Source organism: Megalops cyprinoides, chromosome 11 (assembly GCF_013368585.1).
Source record: "Megalops cyprinoides isolate fMegCyp1 chromosome 11, fMegCyp1.pri, whole genome shotgun sequence".
Taxonomy (NCBI): Eukaryota; Metazoa; Chordata; class Actinopteri; order Elopiformes; family Megalopidae; genus Megalops; species Megalops cyprinoides.
In genome coordinates this window covers 19,572,746-19,592,268 of record NC_050593.1, presented here as the reverse complement: position 1 = coordinate 19,592,268, position 19,523 = coordinate 19,572,746, and the positions used below count along the sequence as shown (strand labels likewise).

The 19,523-nt window shown below is 36.7% G+C and overlaps 1 protein-coding gene and 1 non-coding gene across 2 annotated transcripts in view; one reads left to right on the top strand and one right to left on the bottom strand.

Annotated features, from left to right (window-relative positions):
* Positions 1 to 19,523, top strand: part of LOC118785651 (gamma-aminobutyric acid receptor subunit gamma-3-like) — a 95,412-nt gene that overhangs the window by 52,260 nt on the left and 23,629 nt on the right. Inside the window, exons 4-5 of the mRNA XM_036540473.1 lie at positions 13,388 to 13,608; positions 18,759 to 18,841. Of these exons, the coding sequence (XP_036396366.1) occupies positions 13,388 to 13,608; positions 18,759 to 18,841 (304 nt within the window). The remainder of the gene's footprint in view (positions 1 to 13,387; positions 13,609 to 18,758; positions 18,842 to 19,523) is intronic.
* Positions 3,695 to 3,766, bottom strand: trnae-uuc. Its single transcript has one exon. It is a non-coding gene; the product is annotated as a tRNA-Glu (tRNA).

Here is a 19,523-nt window from a genome sequence, read left to right as displayed (position 1 = left end):
CATCCTCACTGTAAATAGCTGTTATTCTCCCTGTGCATGTTTTGGTTGTGAATTAGGGTCAGGATTCATAGGGTAGCTACAGTGACTTTTAAATATATGATAATGATAGTGGGTAAACTGATGACAAAAGCCTAGCTGAAAGAGACAATATTACAAAGTATTTAAGCCAAAGCAATTGCGGTTACAAGAGTAGTGATGGATTAAGAATAAATAAATGATACATGATCAATTGATCAGCTGCTTAAATAATAGGGTTTGAATATGAAATTATATTATACATTCCACTGGGTACACCACTGTGTTAGTACTGTACTGTGCTATGTATGTATATATGGTCATTGATTGTGTCTGTGGAATTTTGGTGCAGTCAGTTTAATTCCAAAAAAATTTTGAAAGCTTTCGATGGCATATACATTTTCTTTAATCTTGTGGATTTCTCATCTGGTGTTGAGGAAGAGAATGTGAATGTACTGTACTTCCAAGCTTTGGTTTCAGCACCACAGAGTAAAAGGAAAAGCGAATCTGGACAGACCAACAGGAGGTAGTACGTAAGTACTCTTAAACCTTTCCTCCTGGTTTTCAGACAGCTTTATCATGCAGTAATGAAACCCATACCTTCCTCATGGTTGGATAAATCTTATTTTGATTAATGATTTGATCCGATATTATTTCACCCACACTATCAGAACAGCCTCAATTCTAAATGAACTGCAAAGTACAAAATTCCCCTCTTCTCTGACATTTAATGTGTGCAACTACCAAAGCTTGTATTTGGCATTATTTTGCATTATGAAAAGACAAGTGAGTCTACTCCTCTGTGTGAAAATGGTGAAGGCTGAAGGCACTCAGGTGATATTCTGTAAGGTCAATGCAGGTGGACAAGTGTTGAGGTTTTCATAGTGAAAAGATCAGAGTGATTCAGAAGGACAGTGAAACCATTATGTATTTTATAAAACGTATGTTCTGCTGCGCATGTAACAGTTATAGCCTCACTAAAAATGGCTATAAAATCAAAAGAAATATTTTTATATGATATGGCACCTTGGGAATTCCTATTCAGTATAACATCAAACATACTTCTAAATATTATGAATATTCTCTGTCTGCATTAGTATGCCCTTAGGCACTAATAAGTGTTCTTCAGAGCTCTTGTCAGAAAACAGCAACTCTTCTTTCAGGATTTCTCCCTGAAATCTCCCTTTGCTTTAGCAACTGTAGTTTTAGAGGTTGTCTATTGGCTCAGGTTATGAAGCAGCAAATGTTTACATTGCACAATTATTTACTACTTAGCTATGGGGCATTTTGATGGATTACTGAGACACTGGGAGTATCCAGGGCTGGAGGGGCTGGGGGTGGGCTGAGTCATGAACATGCTTTGTGCTGATTCTCAGCTCTAGTTGTTTCTGACTTCTGTTCCTGCTTCATAGCCTTTTCTGGAGTTATTTCTGCTGCACGATGGAGGATTAAGAGTGTCAGTGGTTAATGAATAAAGGCTTACGAACTGGAGAATTCCAAAGGTTAAGAAGGCATTTGACTATTTTGAGAGGTCAGATGAATATTCAGCAAACAACCTGCAACCAGATGAGAATAACTAATCTGCTCACTCATTGGAGGTGAATGAATTGGAGGTATGGCTGAAAGGCAACAACAGGGTTCACATTTTGTGATGTGCAGGAAACAGCATTAAAACCAATCACTTCATGTAAAAATGCCTATGAGTTTACATATAATAGATGGAAATCACTCTGTCATTTTGCCTATAGTCTAGAATGCAGCTAGCACATTGTCAGGACTGGTCTTTAACAATCCTATGGTCTTTGTTTCCATTACAAGTGCTGGTAAGCCATTACATGCTTTAAGAATCCTTTTTGTGAAAAACAGGTTCTTACTGTTAGTGTGAAATTTACTCTAGCGAATTTATACTGTCTTGTATTGTTCATATGATTCTGTAATCCACTTTATCAGTCCATTTTAAAGATCTAAAAAACTAAAATCAGATATCTTGGGAGAATTAAGAGGTTCAGATTTACTAAATATTTGCAAACCTGCAAAACCTGCCACAGAGCACCTGTGTATACTTACCCTGCTGGAGCCTTGGCACCAGTATGTATTAAATGAGAGAAAAGCAGAAGCCACTGCTTTCTGTGTGTGTCCTTGATGTATAAGTATTTTCAGGAGCGCTAAAACACTGGGAGGAAACTATACAAATAAATGAATGATCAATCAAGGGTGGAGGCATGCGGTGACTTCAAATACATTTTAAACATGTGAGAAAAGCAGATGTTAATTTTGGTCTATCAAGAAAGTATCATTGTGACTGCTGGAATTCTTATTATCTGCACTTCCCTGCAAATTGTACTCACTAAGCTCACTAAGAATTGAGCCACTGCAGGTACTACAGCTACAAAAATTATTTATCCCCGTTGTTTGTTGAAGCAAAATAGTGGCCACAAATATAGGCCACTTATCCAGTAAAGCAATTTCTACAAGTGATATGGTACCTGTATCAGAAGTGAATTGCTCAGCCATGTAGTCCAGCTCTCATTACTAGCCAGTTCTCAGCATAGATTGCCAGCAAAGCACCCCAGCACTGTTTCGGTTGGGATATGGACTCTCTGAGACATAAATAAATGCACCACAGCTGCTGTATAGCTTACAGCATTATAGAGGGTACATTGTGAAATGAACATTCTAGGTTAGCATACAGTAGAGACAGGTACCCAGCCAACAAAAATGAGTAACAGTAATTTAATAACAATAATCGAATGCTCTTTTGCCATATTAGTCATTTTTAATCATAAAAATATGTCATGGCAGGCATTTTAAGTCAAAGTGCACAGAAATGAAGAGATGGGTCTGACTAGATTTTGTTCTGTGTAGATCTTGTGTGCACGTCAGACTGGAAAGCTTTATGTGTCAGTGAGACTGAGCAATACCATAATGACAAGTTGTTTAAGGACTCTCTTGAACACTTAAGTATTAAGACATTTTTTTCCTGAAAATGAGCCATCCTGCAGTGAGTGTAAAGTCTTATTTGAACACCAGTCATTTTTCATTATATAAATTCTGATGTAAAATTATTTCTTACACATCAGAATCTGAACTAAATCATTTACAGTAATGGTTACATTTATTTCCCCACTGAAATAAGTGTTCCACCATTTATGCAAATATACTGAATATGCTTAGAATAAGTACTTATAAAGGCAAGACTTTTTTTAATAAGCTATTACACCAAAAACATCCTGTTTTAAATGAAATGTTTGTGCATTTAACTTTTGCAAAATAAAAGTAACTATTTGCAATAACACTGAATGGCTTTTGTCTTTGCTAGTCTGTGTGCAGATTTTAGCACTTGATTAACTTTTATTTCACAATTTGCAAATTGACTGTTGCTTACTTATGTGACTTGACAAGCCTATAAAGCAATTTCACCTCAACCTGATTGCTATTTCATTATTACATTTACATTACTGGCATTTAGCAGACGCTCTTATCCAGAGTGACTTGCATCAGTTACAGTTGTTTTTTTTTTTTACAATGTTATCCACTTATACAACTCGATATTTACTGAGGCAATTGTGGGTTATGGACCTTGCCCTAGGGTACAGCAGCAATGCCCCAGCGGGGAATCAAACAGGCAACCTTTCGGTCCTCCTCGGCCACTATGTTACACCGCCGCCCTAAAAACATGTTCCCATACCGGGAATCGAACCCGGGCCGCCTGGGTGAAAACCAGGAATCCTAACCACTAGACCATATGGGATACAGTTACCCAAAAAGTTAACTTATAAATTATTGTGGAATTCATGTATTTCTATGAAATCACATTCAAAGTACTTCCAACCCCTAAGCTAAAATGTTGAAATTTGAAAAATATCCACCACACCAATATGGCCACTATACTATGTGACCTACAAACATGCAACCATAGGGAACTAAGAGTGTTGTATACTGTCAAAACTGGTCTTGTAAAAACAGCTGAAGAAAAAGAGAAAAAAAAAACAATTTTAATTAAAGCAGTAGAGTGAGTCATAGTAGGTCCAGGGTAAAGGAGGGTGTTAGTGTGGAAACATCTTGACTTGAATGTAGACGATCCTTACTTTGAATTACTTCAATGCCTCCAAAGCCTTCCAATGCCTTCCTGGATAAATTACATTAATTACATTACATTACATTCATTTAGCAGATACTCTTATCCAGAGTGACTTCCAGGCATGAGAGAATAGGTGGGTGTATAACTTGGGTGTATCCACCCAAGTTATAAGTGTAAGCACTTATTATCATTTACTACTGTTTAGAATATTTAATTGAGCATTTTAATGATGCAGGCATGTGTGAACACTGCTAGTACTAATGCTCCTGTTTGGCAGCCTAGCATTATTACATTCAAGGGCATGATCTTTAAACTCATACCCATTTTGCCAACAATGGGGAGTGTATGATTCCACTATTGAGAGAGTGCCAGTATTGACTATGACACACTCAATATGCACATCCAATGTGCAGATTACAGGTTACACTCTGTATTATATTTGTATGCAGATATGAATTTAGCAAAAGCAAACTATGGTAAATGCATAGGTAATGTTTGAAATATTGAAACACTCGCCTCTTGTGGGCTTACAGAGCTGTTAGGAAAGCCCCCAGAGTCCCCTCTGGTATTTTTAGCTGTGTGTTGTATTTATTTGTCCATTGTGTTTGCAACACCATTTGTGTATGTTCTGTGTGAACATCTGTGATTACTTATATTCCTTCTGAGGCAGTTTCTCAGCACTGTTCCCAACGGATCTTACATTACATTACATTATTGTCATTTAGCAGATGCTCTTATCCAGACCAACTTACAGAGATTACAATTTTTTTACATCATATCCATTTATACAGTTGGATATTTACTGAGGCAGTTGTGGGTTACGTACCTTGCCCAAGGGTACAACAGCAGTTCCCCAGAGGGGTATCGAACCAGCAAACATTTGGTTACGAGCCCTGTGCCTTTCCATTATGCTACACTGCCACCTTTTACCCTTTCAAAGAGAACAAAGGTGTAGAATGAGTGGATGAATTCATTTCAACTCCTGCAATGCTTAACAAATCCTTGTCATGACAGTTGGATTCTTTGATATGAATGATGTCCACTGGGGTACACTTTACATTAAGTTGCATTATACCTGTGTCGTTACACTGTAACTAACAATTCTGATCATTATGTTGTTACTGTGTTACACAATTAAAGAATGCAACTGACTTCTTGAGCCCAGTAAATAATGGGTGTAGTTAATGTGTAATGGCATGAAGTTACAGTTTTGCTTCAAAACTAGTGGCAGAGTAACTACACTGTATACATGCATCTTAGATCTATATTCTTGTATATTCTACTTCATCACGTTTTTTTTTTTTTTTTTTTACATTGAGCTGCTTTGTTGTTGTTCGGTTCTTCCATGAGGATGGTCAAAGCTGAACTGTGTTTGTCAAATGATAATTTCATGAAGACCTGATAATCTTGTTAAGTGAATTGAAATTATGATGAACTGTTTGTTCATGGAATGATCGTTGATATGGATCCAACAGTGCAATGGTGAAAAAAAAAAACTCAGACTGTAACAGAAAACATACTCATTACACTATTAGGATAGCATAAAAAGCAATGTTTCAAAAAAGTAACACATTTTTCCTCCACAGATTTTTGATTTAAGTAAATTGAGAATATTTACTAACATGTTATATTTTTATACCTAGACTGCTGTTGTATGTGTTTTGTATCTCTGTAGAGGGTGTAGAGCTTGATGGTTTAAAGGAAAATATCCAAACATAATATTTTTCAGATAAGGTATCTGTGAAATCCCCCCCAAAAAATTGATTTCTTTTTTTTAAACGGTATATGCAATTTGTATATAATAATTAGTCCGTTGAAGACTAGAGGGATATTCATTGCAGTGAAATATACCTATAAACATATATCAAACATCTAATCTAATAACATCTTATTGATTATACATCATAAAGGGGTATCGACTCTGGTGTTGATGGTGCACCTCCATCTATCAATTCTGACAGTTTCCATATGTCATTGTTATACATGTAAAATAAAAACTGTTTGGGATATACTATGCATGTCTTCCTCCCCTTTTGTGTATGGATATTTTTCTTTGGATCAGCAGGTTAGTTTTGAGAGTAAAATATTTTTTCTCTATTGCCTCAAAATGCACACCATCTGTACATCTCTGTATCCAGATGTAGTGACATCAGCTCCAATTAGTTATATTTGTTGATGTCTCTTGCCTTTTTCCCTTGATGGTTATTGTACCTCTGGTAATTTTCTGGTTCCTTCTGTGCTTCCATTGTCTTTGACCACAAAAGACCACAATTATAGTACTGTATGTTTTTGGTGTTTCTATTTTCTCTCTCATCAATTTCCATGTAATGGAGGAGGAGGGGCAGCAGGCGGTATTGAAATCAGGTTCTGAAATGTTAACAACAGTTCATTTCGAGATACGTGTCATTTGGGGGAATGGTGATGACCGTGACTACTAACTGAGGATTTAAAGGCACTGCTTAATGTTCTTTAGTAGAGAGGTAACCACTGGCAGCCTATAAGGAAGAAATAGTGAGGACAAGAGCTTACCTTTACAAAATAAATTGTTGGTAACCTGTTTTTGATTTTTCGTATTTAGCTTGGGGGCAGCTGCTTCATTTTTTTACTTAATTGTGTGTAAGGCTTTTATGCACGCCTTATTAAAAATAGTACAAAAAATGTCTTTCTTGAATTGTTTACCTCATTTGGGGGTCAAAGCATAATGTGGCCAGAAGGCAAATTCTTCTGTGATTAATTAATTAATACGTCTTTTTTCCATCTGCTTGTATTGATCAAAACTACATTGGAAGGGTGTGATAGAAAAAACTGATATTTGCATAATAAACAAATAATCTGGCAGGAAAGTCACCAGGGACTCATCACATACAAAAAAAATCTCTCAAAACAAGCAAATATGTTTATTATGGAAAAACAGAAATTACTAGTGGATTTTAGAATATTGAGACTATTATCTTTACACAAATATTGATACTGCACATGTGAGGGCCCGTGTTGTAACACTGATATTTGTGGACTTCATAATGTCATTTTTTTTTAAAGGTTTATTTTATTACTTTAAATGATCTGATTTATTTGTTACAATCAAAATAGTATAACCTGAACTAGATTTATACAGTAATGCAATTATCTTAAGTACAATTAAGTCAAATGCAATCAGCTACAGAGGGCTGATCTTTACCAAAATTGATGTGCTAATGTGCAATTTTTTACATTATTACATGGCTATTTACTGCTTAAGCCCAATGATTTCAGTAATCACATAGTGTGGTTTACCACACTGTCATCAGTTATTTACAAACAGCATAGTGCTTTAAGAGCGTGTCATCTTATATACAGTCTCTAAAAATGATTAACTTTAACTAATAACTCTTCTTTCATTTCTTACAAGATCAAGGATCAAATAAACAACCAACATATATGACACTACTGTACTAAAATAAATACATTAATCAATGATACAAACATTACAAGAGTTGGGATATTCCTTGAGGAGATGCTAATCAGTTTCATCCCTATATACTCACATTTCTTGTACTTGAAAACAAACATGTTTAACTCTATATAATACTATATACTTTTTGTTAGTTGAATGACTAAACAACATTCACTGTCATTGTTTTTCACAGACTGCCATGATGACAAATATAGTGTGATTATACTACATAATGATGGGCAGTGAAAGATTGAAAACTCAGACTAGATTCCAAATCCGAATGTCATGTCCTTTATGCCACTATATAACTCATCAAACCCTTTTTTCATCATGAGACAAATGAGATACGCATTTTCAATTTAACCATATTCATTTGTAGTTGAATTGCTCTGTTAGCTTAGCTGTGAGCAAAGAATTCTTCTCTTATACTACATCATCAGTCAGTCCCTGAAATCACAGAAAAATATTGGGCTAAAAACCAAAGAGTGAGTGTGAGTTCATGGAATTTATTCCTCAGAGTTGAGGACAAAGCAGAATATGAATAGATTGTTTTACACTTCTCTGAACTTTATTTTAAAGTTGAAGAGAAATTATTAAGTTATAAGTGATGCTGGTCCAAATACAAATTGCCTTATTATTGTATTACTGTTTTTTGTTGTTCTTCATTTCCACAGATTTGGAATTTTATCACTCTCTGTGTAGAACGACACACTCCTCTATACCTATTTAATTTAAGTTTTTAGCCAATTTTAAACATGAATTTTGCTGTCATTTTGCATATGTAAAGCCAGACCATGGATGAAAAAAGACTATATTTTTGACTAACTATTTCTCTCTTTCTCTCTCAGTAGAGGGGAGAAGGATGGCTTGCTTTTCTTCAACTGAGATGGCACAATTCTAATGACTAAGTGCACTATTTGTCAAATTAATCACTTACATCAATAGGCTGTGGTAATTAGATGGTTGTAATTAGCAGTGTTAGATCACTTTTAATCCTCTACTTGAATATCACTGAGGTCAACATGTTCAAAAGAAATAGAAGGAAAACAGAATAAGGGAAATCAACTTTGTATGGTTTTGAGGCCAAATCATGGAGCCTGGACTCTGGAGAAGGTCAAAGAGGTAGTGGATAATGAAGCAATTAGTTTTTGTGCCTCTTGCCACCCAAAAGAGGCCACATGCATGTGCATATTTTGTGGACATTACAACATCAAGGGCTTCTGATCAAAACTGATGTTTGAAGTGGAAATCTGAAATATGTATCCTCACCCTTACCTGGATCACATTTTTGACTTCCAGAGAAACTGGAATATGTGGTCCATAGGCAAATGTTCATACAGACAGGGCTCGAATTACGGGGAGGATTGGGGGAGGGGGGGGGTGTCAAATCCCCCTAATTAAGACTTGGACCCCCCAAAAGAGGCAAAAAATACAGTTTGTCGGGGGGGGGGGTTGAAAGATTTATATATCCTTTTTACCTGTAATTGTAAATATTAAAAAAGTATGGTCCACTTTAGGGGTGTCTGAAATCGTATTACAGGATTCTTCCAGGCATGAATATGGGAAATATATTGTAATATTTACAATTACAATTACATCCTGAATATCATTATGACTCTTAACGTATCAGTCCAGCATAATTATCCATCTGTGACTGATTCGCTCATTCGCTCATAGCAACTCCCAAATTTCATCTGTTATGGTCAATTTCTGGTTATGTGACATCCTGCCTGGAGAGGTACTTATCAAGACAATGCTGAGCTATGAAAGAAATGTTTGTTGGCTTTGTCATCCCAATAATCATTTCCCTCAGTCACAAAATGCTGAATGAGTTTTCTGAAAAGCAAAGGCAGCTTGAGTTGCATGCTCCAGCATGAAGGATTTGTTCAATAAGCCTACCAGATAATATACCATGACTTTGTTAAGTAGTATTTTACACTTGTAGATCATTTATGCTGTGAGAGTTATAAAATATTTGGTGGAATACCACTTTAAAAATCAGTGTCTTTCAATCTGACAAATATAAAGCATAGCAAAACACAATAATATTTATTGTGCTATTTATCATAAAATGTAAAAAAGAGAAAACCATACTGTTATGCATTATATGCAAATGGAGTTATTGAAATAGTGTTGACGATTATCAAGTTTATTACATCAATGGAGATTTTACCTTTTTCCTTATGTGACGCCAACTTTACTGCTTTGTTTTAATTTAGCTTTTTATTGCAAAATTTCAAAACATACTGGAACCGCAGAAAGAAGTGGTTCCTGAAGTTCTTTAGGAGCTAAGTCCAAAGTTTACTTTATTTTTTTTCACTTATCACACCCTTTGGTTTCACAAATAAATCGACAATAAATTGTTAAATTGATGTACGCATCACCTCAACAAGGACTTAATCATAAATCTACCTAATATCTACCTAATATTTAGGTTCAGGTAACTCACGAAGTGTAGCCTTCAATGAGGTTTCACCTCAAACTGCCATCTAAAGGTACCAAAATGAGATAGTCTCAAGCAATTTCCTTTCTAATGAAAATAAGCTGTGACAGATTAATTATGACAAGTCAAATTATATTTAACATATCTAGATCAGAAACCTAGAATAATGCACTGCTGAGATATTCTTCAGAGGCAATAAAGACACTTTGGCCCACAAGGGCCTGATTAAAACTATTAAGTGTTTCATAACATTATGTTTCATAATGGCCGCACTGGTGCACTCCAGTAATTGGTGAAAATAGTACAACGGAGAACGGAGAGTGATTTACACTAAAGTCAGACAGATATAAATGTGCCACGCCATGTCCTGGTCTTCTTATCCACAAACACCCCAAGCCTAAGCACTTGACTACATAAGCCATATTTGAACAACTAAAAGCTAATCCTGACCTACAGCCAACTAAGTTATTTTGGAGGTGTTCCACCTCTGTTAAATTGGGAAACTATATTTTCTAACAAAGCAATATGTCTTTTAATTGAGAGGGTAAATAGAGAAGCATTAATTTTTTTGGTGAATTAAAAGGTCAGAACAGCTCAGATCAGACATAAACATGAATCAAAGCAACACTGAGGCTGTGTTATCCTGGGTCATCACTCGGACATGACATTTGCTCACACATCACAGCAATGCTAAGGGCTGGTCTTGCTCTTCCTTTTCTGCTTCTCTCCACACAGTGTCCAATGCAAAGGGTTCAGAGTAATGTTTTCTTCTTAATCTTTTCAGTTTAATTTCCTCTTGTATTGACTGAGATAATGGAGATAAGGTTGGGCCATATCTTCTGATGGACTTCTATAATCTTGGTGCCCTCCTAATTTCACATGACATGGACAATTGAATCCTCTCCCCTGCTAAGTAAGGGTAACCATATTTTGTCTAGAGATCTTAGCTGTACCTGGCCTGCCTCATTCACTTTACTGTCAACATACCTGGTGAAACTTATAAACCTATTCATACCAGCTAATGTTCCACCAAGGTTTTTATCTACAGACTCCACAGAGTTTGATAATACGGTTGACTGATCCATGGTTACCAGAAATATCCTTCCTTTTGTGCTTTTCTTGATGGCATGTCTTTAACTGCTGTCATAATATCCCTGGAGTGAGTAGAACCTGAGATGATCAAGGGACTGAATGGAAGACCAACAATTTAGTACAGATAAGCATCCATGACTCATTTCCACTGTTGTTCTTCATGACAGTTCATGGGCATTTTGTTATCATGTTCCACCTTTTGATGAACTTTACTGCCATTTACATTTTTTTTAGTTTAGTTTTTTTTTTTTACCATTTATGAAGAGCGATTATAAAATGTGATTTTGTTAGTACTACAGTCTGCTAGCAGAAATATCCATTTCACTGGCTGCTGCTCAGATGCAAGGGAAGCAAAGTGTCTTCTAATAATTAATCTTTTTTACACATTTTTTCTTGTTACATAATTAAAAATGTATTAAAATATAAAGTGGCATTGTATGTGCTCACTGCTGTCATTTTAATGTGAAATATTTGGAAAAATTGGACCAACTATTAACTATCATTTTATCATCCCCTCTTGTTCAGTCCAAGTCAAACCACAGAAGCAGGGCTTCTTTTGAATTCCTTTAGGGATCTTTGCTGACGCATCTGGCCATTTTTGTTTAATTTCTTCAAAAGGTAGACACAGACACACGTCAAACTTTTGGTCCACTGCCATAGATGCTGACTGAAGAGTTACCCTGCTCCCACCCTGAGCGTGACGTAAGAGCAAAATGGCCGCCATGTGAATGTGGTTAATTATAGTACCACCTATTGGAACTTCTCAGAATCTGCAGCTGGGTAGGCTACTGTTGTGTGAGTCAGACTGCAAATAACCAACACAACAGATACCCATCGGCCACTGCCATCGGTGAATGTCATCTTATTTGAGTGTGTGAGAATAATTTATCTTGAGAGTGGAGTTATGTCATAGTTTTATTCTTGTTTAAGTGGAAAATTGACAAATTGGTGTGGGAATTGGGGCCTGATTTTTTATATATATATATAAAATTGCAGTTGTTTTTAGCTAGCAAACTAGCTAACTTGCTAAGTTAACTGTTGGCTTCTCTTGCTTCTAGCTACCTTGCTATTTTAGTAAATGATGGTTAACAAATTACCTACATGGTACACCATGGTGTACCATGGATTAGATTTTATGTGACTTATTTGAATGCATTAGTTACAAAGTTACAAAATCAGAGTGTAGACCAAAATTTGTTTGGTTCAGAAGTTAGGATGTAGAAATCAGTATTTTCACTCCTTCAGGTAAAAGAACGTGGCTTACTAGCAGCATGATTGCTAAGCAAAGTGTACTGCCTGTCCAATCTGCTGACTTGGTCAAGAACGTGAATTTATGATCTTTGATGCATTCATTTTGACAGAACTTTGCAAAAGGAAGAAGAATTCAAAACAGCATGTCAGTGGAAGCTGGATTGAGTCTACCTTGCAGAAAATTGGTTGAGCTTGCAAAAGACAAAGGCTCGCATTTCCACAAAGCAAAGCATCAGGAAATGGACTGTACACTTGACTGGTGCATCTCTTTTTGTCAGGGTAACAGGAATTGACTTTTATACAATATGATGAGGGAGAAGATTCTGACAATAAGGGCAACTACATGGAGTAAATGAAAGCAATTGGCCAGTATGTAGAAGTTCTGGCAGTTCTTTTTCAATCTTGAACTGTGTTTTCTGGTGAAAAACAACCAAGAATGGTCTAATTGCTCCCATTTTGCTGAGGTACTACAGAGACTAGAATTAGTACAGCTTCTTTTTTGCATGCCAGTTGGATGAAACTACTTACATTTCTCAGACTCCCGCATTCAGCTCTCCATAATTTATGTAGATGCACTGAGAATCATACAAGAACTTTTAATTTTTTGGTCCTTTGAACAATTGAGATGCTTAGTCAGTGTTTACCGTTGTCAGTGCATTATTTGCCTTGTTTTCATGCCTTACGTGTGGTATTTTCATTGGGAGCAGGCAGGTTGCTGGTAGAGGACAGCATTCAATTCAGGATAGATACAATGCACAGGAGCATGAAACAGACAGTTACTCCATATCCAGTGCAAGACTTAGAAAACTGCTAAAAGGGGCACCATCCTCAGATGAAAAACTGTTAGAATGCTTATCAAATTCTCAGATTGCAGTGGTGACGGGGTATAACATATTTTTTGTTCAAATGATGAGTTGAACACTGTGTTATTGTCCTCATTTGTGCATGGTGGAAGGGTGTTTTTTTTGTTACCCTGTCACCCCGGTCTTCCTTGTGTCAATGTATTTCACAGTGTATGGAAAATGAAAATTCATTAATCCACTAAATTTTGCCATTTTCTTTCTATTTGCAGGAATACCAAATTGACATCATCTTTGCTCAAACGTGGACTGACAGCCGCCTTAGATACAACAGCACTATGAAAATATTGACTCTGAACAGCAATATGGTGGGACTTATTTGGCTTCCTGACACCATTTTTAGAAACTCCAAAAACGCAGACTCTCACTGGATTACAACACCCAATCAGCTGCTCCGAATATGGAACGATGGGAAGATACTGTACACACTAAGGTAACGGCAAAGTCAAATGATAAAAGATTTTATTTCTCAATGAAATAAAAATTCAATAATGTTTATAAATATTTAGGATGAATGTTTGAATTGTTTGAATTGATAATGTCTGAAGACTTCAGGCATAGATTTTAAGTCAATCCATGACATACCTTTTTTCATACTGTTAAGGGCACTGAATGGAAGTCCAAGTTAGCACCAGATTCATTTAGCTTAGCCTTAGACAGTGATCTCTTTTTTGTTCTGACAATCAGGGAATCCAGATACAGATACAAAGTTTACAGTATTTTATTTACCAGGGTTTACAAGATTAATGTCGAAATGGGACTTGTATGAATACATCTGATCCATCTTGGATCCTAGATTCTATTAGTGGCTTGACACATTGACAGAATTATTAGTAAAAGAGGAAATGTTTATATTGTAGCATCATCTATTTAACGGCCACTGTCTCCGCAGCAATATCAGCTTTGAACCACAGTACCAGACCAAAAAACAGATAAAAAATTTGTTTAATGCTAGGGAAGGTTTCAAATATGCTGGGACCCCTATGCTTTAAAAACGTGTACATTTAAACTATTTGTTTCGCTGTTGTTGTTGAAGTTGATGTTTACTTCAAGGTCCTTTCATAGAGGACATAAACTGGTAAAGAGCTGAAATGTCACAGCTACTGAACAATATGCTGCAATTAAAATTGATTTTTGTAATGGCACTGGAGAAATGTCAAGGGGCTTTGCTCTTAACGACAGCTCTCTGATGTCCTGAAGGTTTGCCTTTAATAATAATTGATTAATTTCTTTCTGTTGAATCTTTGATAAAAATCCATTAAAGACACGGTCTACTGGCATTGGTCTATTTCACAAAAGTTCAGCAAATGTCCAGTTATTTATTCTACAACACCTTGGCTGACAGATTTCCTAATTTATTGCTTTCCAGACTCAACTTATTTTCCCAGGCTGCACTGTATGAACTAATTATTTGATGAAACAGCACTCTTTCTCTCTATTTACTGTCACTGAACTGCATGCTGGAAGAGCTCGTTTTTCATGGTGAACTTATTCAATATAGACCAGTTCAAATTTGGCAAGAGAAAAAAGGCAAAAACAGATCAAGATCTCTACATGAGATACAGTAGTTATCCAGCTGGAAAGTACTCAATGAGATGCTCAAATGGGATCACACAAGATGTGACTTGACAAGTTAGTGTTTCTAATGCTTCACTTTGTTTCATGTGTACATTTACATTCTGTCACTTACCATATGCTCTTCTCCAGAGTGAGTTACAAAATAAGTGGACAAAAGTGCTTCAAAGTCACAGGAACACAGTCTTACAGTTAACTCTGGTTGGGTTTGATACATTCAGGTAAAAAGCAGTACTGTAGTCTCATACATATGAATGCAGAATACAAATAACACCATATACCTGTATGAAAAATAGTTTTTGTAATTTTTTGACTGATGTAAATCGAGGACTGATTATACATTTAAAATGTTTTAGTAGCATTGACACCATTACAGCCTACAGTTTCCTTATAGTGAAAAGAAATCATAAAACCATAATAAAAATTATCTTGGGTGATTCATCCCTTAACATATAGTTGATTTGTGGATGCAGCTATATATTCCTATCTTGGCAGGTTGAGACTCCGTACAGTACAAGTGTACTAGACATGAAATTGCTTTTTTTCTCTGAGTTATACTTCTAACCATCTTTATAAATAATACATAATATTTTAAAAACAGACCTTAAAAACATTACATCTAATATTACTGAAGGTTGCCCCAAGTCTAAACACAACAGCACACCTTAATGAAATTTTCCAATTTAAAGTTACACATGCCTCAAAGGGATGTTTAAACCTGCACTGACTGCAGCCCCTATTTAAAAACCTAACGCGGGAATGTAGAGACTGAGGTCTCTACAACTACAATAATACAAATCCAATTCTGTAAGTGAAAGGAATACATTTTTGGAAGAGCTTAGCAGTCTTCATTTATCTGTCTGAGTGAATATGCATGCCAAAGACTGTGTACAGCCACTTATGTAAAGTCCAGCTCCACCTCCTACCAAGCAGGTAATGCGGACCTGGGGTCTTATTGATCAACCATGCATACACATTATTTTCCTTTTTCATGCAAGCGTATGATTTAACAAAGCAGGAGGATCAGTGGAAATTTACAAATTTACACACAGTTGAGAGCGTGCTTATCAATGCTTCTGTTGTGTTTGAATAATGGCACTGCAAGACAGAAGCACAATACCGTTTCCACTTGACAGTAACTGCACATCTTGTACGGTTAGGCCATATCGGTATTTTGGAGTGAGTTTTTTTCAGGTAGGTAAAAAATATATTAAACATTTAATTCAACTGTGTTGACCAGCAGAATAGTATCTATTAGACTGTGTGCATCCATTTCAATAATAAATAATTGAATATACTTACTGGTTGTGCTGTTTGAGTTGTAAATGTCATGTCATTGTTATCTCAGAATGAACCATTTTAATTGTTATTTTGTTAATTTAAATGACTCAGCTGTTTCAGTGTAAACAGTTTATACCTGTCAATGTACCCTCAACGAGTAGTGTAAAAATGTAATTATCTTATGTGCACAATTGATAAATTAGGAAGATGCTGTTTAGAGTGATTTCACAGTTTCCTGTGGAACATTCAACCCCATTCTACAAAGTGTCATGATGCATTCCATGACAATAAGGGTGACAATTGCACAGTTATGACTCTCAAAGAGGACAGCTCTGCATGTCAGAAATCATGAGAAAAGACTGGCTGGAATCTCTGGAATTGTATAGTCCTAATGGAAATCAATATTCATGAATGCCAGAGAAAGTGGTTCAGTGGTATTAGATGATTAAAGAAAAGGAACAAGAGAATGTCACTCTCCATATTAATATCTCCTATTGCAGTCGGGTAAATCTGAAGCAAACATGGCTGGCATTTGGGGCAGCCTCCAGGGTGTGCGATTCTCTAGGAAGGTATGCAGCACCACGTCAGCCCATCTCCATGCCTGGAACTGGAGACAATTTGACTTGCGATTCTGCATGAAAATGATATTCTTAATGCCAGGGCCACTCAATTTTGAAACTGAATAGCTGCAATCCCTGAGATTTTACAGCTCTCCTCAAACCAGTAGTACTCACAGACCTGCGAGGGAAGCTGGTTTTAGCCAATAGAGGTAATGACTGGTTGAACCAGGCAGTTCATGGACTTACTGCAATGAAATATTGAGGCTTGAGGTTGAGTAACAAGGCTTTTTTCATAACTTTATGCTGCAGAGTAACTATTTTATTCTTGAATTCCTTTTAAATTTTTGTGTATTTGTTTTATTTGCACTTTTACAAAAATGGCAGTTTAAAAGATTCAAAATTGATGAGATGGACTCATCACTGTCCCCTCTGGGTGATCCAGAATGTGATAAATATGAGATTGAAATTCAGGTGGAAGAGACTGAGACAAATGTCAGACTGTCATTTGTTCATGGGGAGACATTTTGGTACCATCCCACTGAACACCTGTTGACCTCTTCTCCTTTCAACATAATGAGGAGTCACATGACCACAACATGCTCACAAATTGAAATGGCAGTTATATTAGCAGGTTACTCTTTACCCTTGCACATCACCTTCAAGAAGATGGCAGATGTTCCTTGTCATACAACAAACCATACAACATCACTCAGTAGTTCTGAAAGGATCCAGGGTGGTTACACAGACATTGAGGTGAATCCTATAGCAAATAGCCTATAGCATATGAAAATGGTCTCACCCTAAAAGCAGGTATAAATTAGAAAGCACATTACATTGCCCGAGGGACACCTGTAAAATACAGCTATACTTTCCTTGTACTATTCTTATACTCTTTACCTACATTCTTACAAAATAGGTTGACGTGAAGGTTGACTCAGATACGTGCAGCTATTCCACATCATTAACCTGTGTGTTTCAAACTACAATCCCCACTGACCTCACCTGAGCAGTTTTTCCCTGCTCTTAACACCCGAGGAGTTTCAAATCATGTATTTTGTCTCAAGCAAAATTTAACATTATTTGCCTCACAGCCTCCCCCTACCTCCACCTACCTTCAAGGTGACTTACAAGTGGGGTAGAATCCTGAGCCAGTGGGATCTCTTTTGAATTCTTTCTGGCAGAAAAATTACGCAGCATGGGAGATGGAGCAAAGAGGCTGCTGTAAGGTGTGCTGTCCCTCCTCAGAAATGCTGTGTGTCTGTTAGTGTACAGGTCATCCGTTGATCTTGTCTGCCTGTTCACCCAGGACTTCTTACAGGAAATAACAGAGCCAGGGAACTGCAGTGATGGTGTGCAATCACCTAATTTAAGTGTGCACTATCGCTGAGTTAACAGAATATCAGGGACTCTGACCCCATTATTACCAGACCAGAAACACATCTTTGTTCTCCTCTCAATCTAACTCAAGGATCAATTGGTTTGTGGACGCCGGTGGTATCTATGCATGGTCCTAGAGATCATGAGGTATGAGGATTTTAGAAAAGCCTTTCGATCTCATTGACACCGGAGATTCAAGGTGATGATTGAACTTCCCATCCAATCAGTGACTCCCATTAAGGATTAAGGATTGTTTCTGTCTTTTATGGTCTGATGGAAACTATTTATGTGTAAGTCCATTTACGTTATTCCAATTGGCATCCAGATATATAGAGAAAACCCATATGGTCTAGCAGTTAAGATTCCTGGTTTTCACACAGGTGGCCTGGGTTTGACTCCAGGTATGGGAATATATTTTTAGGGCGGTAGTGTAGCATAGCGGTCAAGAAGGAGGATTCGTAACTGAAAGTTTGCAGGCGTGATTCCCCACTGGGGCACTGCTACTGTACCCTTGAGCAAGGTACTTAACCCACAATTGCCTCAGTAAATATCCAGCTGTATAAATGGATTGTAAAAAAAAAACAACTGTAACTGATGTAAGTCACTCTGGATAAGAGTGTCTGCTAAATGCCAACAATATAATGTAGTGTGTGTGTGTGTGTGTATCGGGTATATGTGTATATACACTTAAAACTCTACTCTTAAGTAAATGTTATTTTAAGTCGTTATTTGTTATTTTGCGTTTTTCTGCAAACCAGAATCAAAGAATCCATCTCTCTTTTATTCATAGACTTACCATCAATGCTGAGTGTCAGCTGCAGCTACATAACTTTCCAATGGATGAACACTCCTGTCCCCTTATCTTCTCCAGCTGTGAGTACTGCCTGGATGGTTTGGGTGGGGTGGTGTGGGGGATCTGTTTAATGCCAGGGTTTAATTGCTATAATAAAATAATGCTATCAAATACACAAGGCAACAACAATTGGATTGTTCTGATTTGGCAGTGATTTATTTTACCAATGCAAGTGGCTCTCTTTAAACCACTTATAAACTCAATATTCAGGAGGTAGATTAATTGGTTCAATTTGTTGACTCAGGTGGCTATGTGCCCAGGTGCAATAAAGGGCTGGTTAGCATGGTTCTGTCACATTACAGTGACTATGGCTTAACAGTTTATATATTCTGCCATGCATCCAGTGAGGTGCAGGTTCCCACTGGCACTGAGAGCAGAATGTTGTATAGTTTCCAGGATTCCTTTTTTGCTCTGTATTCTGCATTCTACGCTTGGGACGTTACTTTGGTGGAATGTGAAATTTTCCATTGCTTTGTTTTTGCCTTCTTTGTTTGATCTCTCTTTCTGTGATACAGATATTTACTTCCGTTAAAGTTAATGTTCACTGTTCAGTGCTCAAAGAGATATTTTGAATGATGAAATATTCATAGAACAAAGAGCCATTCATGTACTGCAGCCTTCATCTTTATGCTTTCAGAATGATTATTGATGAACTTGCTTGAAGAGATGACTAAGAGCAACCCAGTGTGTGAATAATGGTAT